This window comes from Myzus persicae, unplaced genomic scaffold, assembly GCF_001856785.1.
Source record: "Myzus persicae strain clone G006 unplaced genomic scaffold, MPER_G0061.0, whole genome shotgun sequence".
In the NCBI taxonomy this organism is placed as follows: domain Eukaryota; kingdom Metazoa; phylum Arthropoda; class Insecta; order Hemiptera; family Aphididae; genus Myzus; species Myzus persicae.
In genome coordinates this window covers 458955-470307 of record NW_019101069.1, presented here as the reverse complement: position 1 = coordinate 470307, position 11353 = coordinate 458955, and the positions used below count along the sequence as shown (strand labels likewise).

Sequence of the window (11353 nt, the reverse complement as noted above, 5' to 3'; positions counted from 1 at the left end):
TAATCAAAATGAATTTTATTTTATTTTTTCACTTTTTTTTTTTTTAGAAAAATACCATTATAATATTATGACGTAATACACTATGAAACCGTATTGAATATTATACTATATTATATAAAAAAAGAGAGTAATTATTATGTTAAGTAAGTTATTTTAAATATTTATGTATAACATATATAATATTATGATAGTAATAATAATTTTATAAAAAGTAGAGAGCTACACATATTATAATGACGATTTCTGAAATTGATCATTATTAGCACAAAAAAAATCGTCGGGTTTGGATTACGACAACAATATCTTTATTTATTTATTGAAAAACGTCTGACCCATACAAGGGGACGATCATATAAACAATGAATGTTTGATCAGAAAACAACAAAAAAAGTATTAAATTATTTTTTTTTACAAAACATACATTTTTTTTTATAAATTTATCTTTTAAACTAATACTCTACGACTAGATCTAGAGAATGTATGTGTCCAACGTTCTCCAAACACAGATATATGTTGATGCCTTGATACAGTAGGGCCGCGACGGTGTCGGTTTTCTATATTGAATATTTTTCTGGACTCGATCATGAACGTATCCCGTGAAACACAACGACTACAGTCTTTACTCTTTCGAATTTCCACCAGCTGGTATATATTATACACCAACACGTACATACAATGAGGCATATCGCGTGCTTTACATGTTACCGATCTGTGCGTAACTGGTTTACAAAAGCCTCTTAGCCTCTCCTTCATCCCACAGCCACTAGCACACTCGAGACGACAACTTCCGTAGCACTTGTGCCGGCTACAAGGTGGCGGTTAATCAGTGGCATATGATTTGGAGGAAAATGGCAAAGTGGATCGTGTGCGTTGGATTATTTTTATCGGTGCGATCAGGGTCGTCAGGGCAGAGGGGCAAGTAAAACGGGGCTTGGCAAGTGCGTATTATTTGTGGCTGGGCTTAAGAGTCGCAAAAACGACGGAGAGAGTGCGGGTGGTAAACACGGTAACCGGGCGGTGGTAGAGATCGATTATTCAACGTTTGGCCACCACCTCCATATTTGCAGATTTCGCCTGAAATGTATGAAAAGCCGGTGACACTAGTAGTACCGTCGGATGTTCCGGCGGTCTGGTATCGCCTCTCGCCCGTTGGCGTTGAGGCGAAAAGCTCTAGCTACAGTTCCGTGACCGGTATCGGCTTGTCGTTGCGATGTGGCATCGTGTTCTGGTGGCGTGGTTGCTGTGGCTGGTACAGGTGTTGATTGTGATGACTGTACGTGCCATGGTGCAGTGGCGGAGGTGGTGGAGGTGGTGGTGCCGGCGCCATCATCATCATCATGTGATGGTCGTTGCCATGATGCTGATGCTGCTGCTGCTGGATGTGCTGCTGAAAGTTCTGGAGGTGGTGGTGTTGCTGCTTGTGCTGCTGTGGCTGACTGTGGTGTTGAACGCCACCATGGTGCTGGTTGTGCTGCTGAGGGTTGTGGTGCTGGGGCTGGTGGTGATGATGATGCTGTTGTTGTTGCTGTTGCTGTTGCTGTGGTTGGTGTCCATGTGGACCAGTATGATGTTGTGTATTTGTGTTCCGTACGATAAATTCGTCGTCCGAGAACGTTTTTTGGTATTCTAGGTCCTTCCGGTTCACCGTCTCCTTGTTCCAGAACGTCTTCTTCAGCGAATGATGCAGACGCTTCCGGAACCGGTACGCCAACAGCAACATGAGCGCTATAAATGCTACAGTGCACCCGAACACCGCACCCACGATGGCTTGCTGCCTGGTATAGTACTTGGCGCAAGATAGGTCGTCAGACCCAAGTGAGTTGAGCGGCTTGTCCTTGAGCTGTGCCGGGCTGGCGCAGTTCACGTGGCTTGTGTTGCGGCGGGCCAGCAGCTCCTTGAGCCACAGCACTGAACACTCGCACACCAGCGGGTTCTCGGTCAGATCGATCTGCTGCAGTTCTTGCCATGTGACCATAGCCTCGGCGAATGACGTGAATGCGTTGTTGCGCATGATCAAGTTCCGGAGGTTAGGTAGCCCCATGAATGCACCGTTCTCAATGGTCGCTAGCTGTTTGTTGCTACTAAAGTTTATCGTTTCTAGGTTGAGGTTGTCGTTAAAAACGCCTTTTTTGATAACTGACAGCTGAGACGCACCTGATATGTCGATCGATCGCAAGTTGGCTAGCCCCTTGAATGCGTTCGGTTCGATCGTCACAAAGTCGTTCTGCCCCACACACAGGTCTTCCAACCGATTCAGGTCAGACAGCTGTTTGGTGGGTATGGCCGATAGCCGGTTGTCTGTCAGCACCAGCCGCCTGAGAACGGTCAATCCCTTGAAAGCATTGGAACTTATGTTTATCAATGCTGCGCCGGTAAGCTCGAGCACCGACAGACGGCCGAGACCCGCAAAGCAGTCATCGTCCAGCGTGGTGAACGCGTTCAGGCCGATGCGCATCTCAGCCAGGTTTCCAAGGAACTTGAAAGCGGGAGTGGGTATGGCTCGGAGCTGATTATCATCCAAGTACAGCACCCGGAGTCGAGTTAGGCCCTGAAACGAAGCCGGATCGATGCGGGTGATTCGGTTGGCGCCCAAGTCGAGTTCTTCTAGTTTGGGAAGCGCTGCGAACAGCCGATCGGGCAGGTCTTCCAAATAGTTGCCACGTAGGTTAAGTATGGTGAGCGACGCCAACCCGATGAACGTCTTGTTGTTGATCGATGAGATCTTATTGTGATTCAGGTGGAGCTCAACGAGTTTCTCCTGGGCCTCGAACCCTTTATTGGGTATGTTCACCAGGTGGTTGTGTGATATATCCACATACTGCAGTGCCCCGTAAAACTGGAACGATGCATCCACGATCTTGATACGATTGTACATGAGCATCAGTCTCTGAATGGACGGGTTCAGTGTGATCGGGATCACGTCCAGGTTGCCCTCTTTGCATAGGACCACCAGGGTGTCGTCATCGCATGAACAATTCGACGGGCAGTGGGCCCGAATCATCGCGATCACGGCCAATATCGTGAGGGCCCATGTGGCCGAGACGCGGTTGGTCACAAACATTTCGGTTCGCTGTGGCTTACACGGTCCACGCGTGAAACATCTGCAATATAATAAAAAACAAATCGTTAAAAGCGATCAACAAAATACGATTATAGTAAAAGATTAAAATGATAATACAATGTTATTGTAGATTAAAATACACGAGCATTGTCGTATTAAATGTAATATAGTTTTATGATTTTGAGCCTAATTTTCAAACACAGCTACAATTTTAATGCTAAATACCTATGTACCTATTATCTTATGGCATTTCTATTTTTAATATGATTTTACGACTGTTGCGTCCTATAAGAGTGAATATTATATTATATTTGTTCGTCTAACCATATAGGTGACGTTCAATTTACATAAAATGTGTGCATTATCTGCAGCACAATCACAACAGTTGTATCCGCGAATATTAACGACTTCACAACATACTTTATGTTTCAAAATGCATTAAGGTCAGAGTATAACACCGCGATTTCTCTGTTGCAATGACGTTTTATAAAAGGTTTTTCTTTGTTACTGGTAATGTCAGCAATTGCATGTCATGTAAAATGAAAAAGAAATCTGAGTAGGGAAATATTCCGAGGAGTGTATGCCACAAATCAATAATGCACACCAGTTTTTTACGTACTTTAGAAGTACCAAGAATCGTTTTTGTATAATACATACAATTAATAGCACACATTGATAAATAATTATTATGAACCGTCAGACTTTAGCACGATGTCTTTAACCTTTCGCGGTCACCTAAATCACTTATCGAACGGCCGAAGGTCGAATTCAGGAGTGTTTCGGCGAAATACTAGTTAAATAATTATTGTTTACACGTTCGTTTTTTTTTTCAATATCGATCCGTTCGCATGTTAAACTGCAAAATATTAAATATAAAAAAACACTACAGTTGATTTATTACGAAGCCCGTAAACGTGATTGATAAATTATTGTTTTATATATTTACGCACACAATCATCTGCAGCGTGCGAGGGATTAAGTGAGCCATAAGTAAATAGGTACAGTGAAAAGCTATTTCAAATTTTGTATTTCAAATTTTACGGAATCTCATACATGAATGCGTCGCTTAAGAAGCAACAAAGGCGATTAGTGTATTATTATATGACTCACGTGGGGGAAAGAACACGAGATGTTTTAATATTTTTTTTTATCGTTCATCTGCAGAGTGTGTGGAGAGAGTACACAATATACATTGTTATTAAAACACGTATACGATGCACTTAATAATAATGATAATAATAATAATAATAATAGTAATAATGACAAGAATAATAATAGTACGTTATAATATTATGTGTTGACAAAGCAGGGATTTGGTTAAGTCGGGCTAGGCGTTGGATACAAAACGATCGAGTTGAGCCATAATATTTTGCAGACCTCGTAAAATAAAAACGTGCACTGCCGGGGCTCGGAGCAGGCGATCGCGATGGCAGGAAACCGAAAATATTCCGACGCGCGTGAAACAGCCGCTGTCGTTGATTTATCACTATTATGGTTTAATAATTATTTTTTTCAACACGTTTTTGTTATTCTTTGTATTTTTTTTTTCGACTCGTAAGCGAAACGATTGTATTTCAAATGTTTTGGTCGAAACACACATCGCCAATATTATGTGTGCGGGCAGTGCTGTTTAGTTTTTTAAAACATTTTTTTATTTATTTTTTTATTCCACACGTTCGCACGTTATAAATCGACCCACACACGACAATTTAATATTGTTAAAATGCTTAGCCGTGGTTTTTATTTCTCGTTAATGAGACGTTGCTAGATTTTATACGAAATGCAACAGTGAAACGGGTTTTTATCTGTGTAGAACGAACCACGAGGACGTCGACCAACAAAGAGATGAATACGAATAGAACGAAACGTCCGAGTACTAATACATTATAGTCTGATGGTTAGTGATATTTTGTTAATGCACGTCGTAGAGATATCCATTCCGATAGTGTCCGTCAATAGAGGTTTTTAGACTTTTACTGTTCATAAAAGTTACATCACTACAATCGGACATGTATATTTTTCTGCTCGGTCGTGTCGTAAGCCGTTTGAGTACCAGAGTGCACTAATTTATTTCCTAACGCTGTGAACACCAATATTTTCATAATACTCTTAGGTTTTTGATGGATGAAATTGTTTTGTTTTTATTTTTTGAAATGTTGTGCCTTAGACATATATTTTTACATTTTTATTCTCAAAGGAATTTTCATTTTCCGATTTATTTTCTTTCAACAGAAACAGTTTTTTTTCAAACAATATTTTTAACTACATAGAATAACAACCCAACCCATACACAGAATTGTATCAGCAACTTCTCTCTAAAAGAAATTAGAAGGTTTTTCAAAAGTATTTATGTAACGTTACAACAATTTATTTTAAAAATAATATATTATATAAAATTATTACAACCTTAGTCACCACGTTAATAGCTATAGACCGTCCGTAAATCGTGTTCTACTATAAAGGTGGGTTATTATTACACGGTCAGTTAAACCTCGCAAAAATTTTTTTTTGGTATTTTGTGGAGTTTTTTTGAGCAATTAAACTGAGTAACTGCGTATAACCGTTGCGAATTTTTTTGTACGAGTTTTAGTTGATACAATATAACGTCGTTGCCGCCGTCGTGGTCGGAGAATGACAAAAAATATAAAACTACACAACTTGCCGGTGTGCCTGTCGCGCAGTAACCATAATTATAATATGGAATATTCGGTTCCGTCCACGCAGCCGTCACCGTAGAGTACGAATTGGGCTGAGTGTAATATAATATATCGTTATTAAAAACTTGCACAAAACCGACGGTTGAACGTTTTAAAACTTTTTAGTTTTTCAATTATTACGTTGCTGCATTGACATGTTTTATGTTTTCCGAAATTGTTTCTCTTTGTGTGCGCACGTGTACGAAGAACACAATATTACCTGCACTATTTAATTGAATTCGAAATTATTCAAAAGTACCTCTAACAGTCTTATATCGCATTTCAAGCGTGTAACGGGAGGGGTAATCGCCCACGCCATTCGGTTGTTCGCCTCATCCGACGCGTCGCTATACATATTATACTGCACTAATGCGCGTAATAGTTTTTAACTACGAGACGTATAGGTATGAGCAGTAAGTACCCATACATTATGTGAACGCTGAGCGCTCGCAAATGATTCCTATTCAATTTTGATACAAAACCGACCCCAGCTCATGCGTTCATCAAAACTTTATTAATGCAGTGCTCTGGAAATTCTGAGGTTAATCCATTTTTTTTCCCCTAACATGCGGTGTTCCCGGAAATTTAACGTTTAAACTTTAAAGTTTCCGCGTCTGTATCTCTCACTCTCTCTCTCTCTCTCTCGCTCACTCTCGCCCTCGCCACAGTGTATTGTGTGCCACTTCAACGGAATATACGAACACTATAACGCGCACGACGGAATCGCATTCCCGGATCGGCTGTAGGTAGCAATGGTGTAGGCACACGCCGCAGAGTTGGCAAGACATAATAATTAACGAGTTTATCGTCTCGTCGAGTTCCGCGTACGCGATTTGCATACCTGCAATGCATTTCGCGTGCACGAACCGGCAGAGTGTTCGAAAAATTATAAGGAAATCGACGTCTGTACGCGGGCACCGTCGGTGAATTTATTATTTAAACTGTGTACCTCTATAATACCTATATAGGTAGGTACTATGCGCTTAAGACCTGTAACCGGGTGTGGTCTAATTTTTCCGCCCCATCGGCGCACCGGCAACCGTATTTCGTTCACACCGCGTCTATCGCACATTTTTATACGATTCAATATTACGATATCATCATGAAAAACGTTTCGTACACGGCAAGTGTACGTGCAGCACAAACACTGCAGTCGTGATCGCTTGTTGAAAAAACGTCAGTGTCCGCGTCGTGTATATATTATTATGTACTATAATATTGTCATCTGCACTGAAATTAATACATATTATAGTGTTGTTCTCGAATCGAATTTAGTGTTTTCTTCTCGACACGGACTAAAAACCAAAAGTATTATGTATAATAGTCATAACTGCTCTCGTTCTCTGAGACAGGCTCACTGGTGATTGTGCGATCTGCTGTGAGCACAAAGCTCTACTGGTGTATGCACTGCACGCCTATATGGGCGAGTGGGCGACCTGTACTCGTGCAGAGGCCGAGATAAGGGAATGCGGATGGGGGCGGCGGCGGCAGCGTCGTTGTTATAATAGTGATGATGCGAGACGGATTTAGACGGAATCCCTCAGGACGTACACCTTTAAAACGCCGTTTTCAGGGAGCACGGAATAAAAAACGAGTGTTAAACTCACGAAAATAAATATTATACTATTTCTTCCCACCAGCGCCGCCCGAGAGTAAACATTGACCTGTTCAGTGTTCGCTCTGCACCGCTTCACCAACGCTACCGCAGCAACCGCGTGTGACGCGAAGCGGTGGTCGTAGGTTTATTCAATTATTCGTCGACTATTTCATCATCATATATTTGAGATCGAGATTTTCAAGTGCCCGTTGAACATCACAACTGTTCTCGTCGGTGACTGAGTTATAAGCGCGCAGACCATTAATACGTATATCGTGTAACATTATTATATTAAGTGCGCGCAAGATAAATATTAAACACACATCTTGTTATTTTAAATACGGACAGCCCTGGGTGAAAAAAATGCAAACGATAATACACCGTCGGCTGGGTGGAAAATGGACCAAAAGTCCTCTCTGTAGGACTCCCGAAAATATTTCATTATAAATCCTGCAGCGCACCCGCATATATTAATTTTTAAATAAAAAAAGTGTACAATAAATCATAATATAATATTCCACTGTTTTCATTTTTAGGTCGCCACCGTTGTCGTTGATCAAACTGTTAGAAATTCGTTAATTCAATACGATTACTGTCATGCCGTGTTGCCATTGCCATCAGGTCAGCATTGTATTGAAAAATCATTTAAACGCACGGCTAAGGCGAAAGTTCTATGAATTGATAGAGAGGTTGTAGATGGGTACCCAAAAACTAATCTCAGTATAATGTAAAATAAATATATAAATAATAATGGGTAGCTTATAAAGTGGACACGTGGAAAACAATGAACATTTTTAATATTATTGTTGTGTTTATTATACGTGGGAGGTTCATTCACCTTTTCCCCCTAATGACCTGGCAGTGATCGAGATGGTAATATTACTAATTACGAGTATCATAATATTACATAATACATCTATCTCGTCGTTCGTGTAACTGCGAATGATAACGTCATAATAGTATTATTTTTTTTATTTTGTATAGGTACCGCTATGTATATTTAAACAGCTAAAGTGTTCGTCATCGAATAATATCGTAGTAATATTTTGGAGTTTTCGTTTAGATAACACGAAATATGTTCAGTTTATTTTTATTGTTATTTATATTTTTCTTTTTTATCAACATTTTTTAATAACTTATTGTTTTATCTTGAAAATATTTTCTGGTTTATTATTAAATGTATAAAAACCGTTTAGCTTTTTCGGGTGAACTGAAAAAATACATTAGAAAGTTAGAAAACTCGGTAGAGCAGATAAAGTTTTTTTATTAATTCTATACAATAGTATTTTTCTAAAGGATTTTTTTAGTTGATTACACAATAGAAATCGGTATTAGTCAGGTTCATCAATATTTATTTATTTATTTATCTTTAATTCTCTACATAATCTCTCTTTTTTTTCTCTTTCATCCATTTAATCCTAACCAAGGGGAGGATTTGTTCATCAGATGATGCTTTTATTATATTATTTTAAGGGTAGCGATTCCATTGTCGTAGAAAATTTGTGTCAAAAAGGATTTGAATAAGGATCATACAAACGGAGGGATTTCGCTATACAACCTCGCTGTGTTTATTTGTTTAATATAATGTCATTATTTATTTTAGGGAGCATTTTTTTTATCACTGTTCTAACAGTCTTCTTCTTTGACGTTTTTTATTCTAATTTATGTAACGTAATACATTTTTACAGTAGATATAGGTGCATTTCTGGAGAGAATTTCAACAAATACGCATTTTTCGCATAATATAGGCAAATTTAATATTGCCAGTATGACATTACGCGTTTCTACAATTCTAAGAAACTCGGGGCCTTGGCTGTGTATCATAGTTATAGTGTAAATGCTTGTAAACATGCTTTTAATAGTATGCAAAGAACTGAATAAGACCTTAATGATTGCGTATTTAATTAAGTGTTGACACGTTTATCATCTGCGTCGTCCACGAAGTGTTAGGCGATGACGAGACACAGTTTTGCAGTGACATTACTTATTGTTTATTGTTTCCATTACTTCAACATACTTTTTGGGTTGCCTAAATATGTTCAGTTGGAATTAGTTCTGCAATTAAGTTGGAATTGAATGCATGTAATACACCGCCCCGGGCATAATGTTGTATTAGTTTATTATACATATGCGCATATATTGTTATACAATGATAATACGCAATCGATAATCAGGGATGGAAATGTTGTGTACATAATAACGGTAAACGGTTGTCTGTCGTGTTGACGAAGCGCTGCAGCCTGCAGCGTTAATGGTGAATAAAAGGGGGGGAGGACCAAGGAGGGACGAAAAGAAAGAAGTTGTGGGTAAATAAATAAACAAAAATCCGTCAAAATCCATTCGTCAGTCGATTTATTATTCAACAGACGTTCGATTTATATATATGACACACGGTGTTTTCTGTTGGTTCTATGGTTTTGTTTTGTTTGGTCTCAGAGGAGGCCTAACCGGCAGGTGGAGATCGCACTCCTTGTCGGATAAGTGAATTGTCCTGTTCCTTTGAACCATTTTCTCGGGCATGTTCAAGTATACCTACAGGATCTGATGCGGTCATAGCCGTCGTGTGTACATACTACACACAAATATATATTATATATACGTTTATAACAAGAAATTTAAAAAAAAAAAAGCATAAGAACCTTTTTCCGCGACTTTTGCAAGTTTAATCATTATTCGCCTACCGGTCAAGAAACCCGTGAAATGTACGTCAAATACACGCGTTAGTCTTTATCTCTCTCCCTCTCTCTTTATATAATATAATGTATATTCATATATATATATATATATTTCAAATTTCATATTCTTATGTACAGGTACTCACTATTAACCGTTTCGCAAAAACGTATACCCGACGCGCATGATGATAAACCGCCTTGAAATGTAAATTTCTTCAGTAAAACAGTCGCAGAAATATTTTATTTATTTTTCTCTACAATTCTGTGCGCGACCGGATAAAAGCATGAAACGCGACTACGTAGATATATTTACTCATATACTCCGATACTCGTATATAATATACAGCTACGTATTATATTACAGGGTATATGTTATGTACACATTCACATACACACTCACATTTTCGTACTCACATACACACATGGATGCATATTATATAGTATAAGAGAATGTGTGTAGTGTGTGTGTGTGTGTGTGTGTGTGTGTGTGTGTGTGTGTGTGTGTGTGTGTGTGTGTGGATATAAGAGACCGCCATGACCACGGTTGGCGGCTCTCCTTAACTCGGTTAATAGGTATCAAAAGAGGGACGCGATTGGACCGATCTCCGGGTACGATGGAGTTGACCTACTTTTGTTCAAAGCCCGTGCAGCACACTGAACAACGCTTAAACGAACGAATTTTATACGTTTATATAGATTTATTTATGATCTCAGACGGGTAATTGCTCGGCGACGTTTTGTTTTCGCCAATTACATATTGTTCTCCGGACAAATTGCTTTTGCTAGACATATTTTTGCAGCGGAACGTTTCACAAAGCAATCCGTATATAAATATATAGGTATATATATATATATATATGTATTTGTGCGTAGGTACTTGTATACACTATATATTTTATATGTATGTATATATATATTATATACATACACGTTCGGTGCTAAAACAACAAATCTTTTTCGGCTTTTGTCGTTTAGGGAGTTTTTGAATTACACGCCCAGACGTCAGACGAATTCCTTCGAATAGTAATTTTTCTGAAAGCCCTCCGCTTAAACAGGAATACAAACAATATAACTTATAACGACAGCATAATAAAAACCTTTGCTAGCACCGACTTTTGAATTTCAACAATAATACAATATTTATGGAGGACTTTGTTTTGTAAGTATATGCAAAACTTTATGTCTGTATGTTTGTTATGTTATTACCATAATTATATTATAATAATAATAATTTAAAACAACAATGTACTCGGGGACTAATCCTGCAGTTCGCTGCTGCACCTAAGACTATTTTTAATCCTATCTTGCGAGATGTATACCTATA

General features: G+C 38.8%; 1 protein-coding gene across 1 annotated transcript in view; it reads right to left on the bottom strand.

Moving 5' to 3' along the window:
* Positions 1-855: 855 nt before the first annotated feature.
* LOC111027595 (SLIT and NTRK-like protein 5) overlaps positions 856-11353 on the bottom strand; it is a 34171-nt gene continuing 23673 nt past the window's right edge. The window contains exon 2 of the mRNA XM_022305997.1: positions 856-3101. Coding sequence (XP_022161689.1) covers positions 1175-3061 — 1887 coding nt within the window. The 5' untranslated portion in view covers positions 3062-3101 and the 3' untranslated portion in view covers positions 856-1174. The remainder of the gene's footprint in view (positions 3102-11353) is intronic.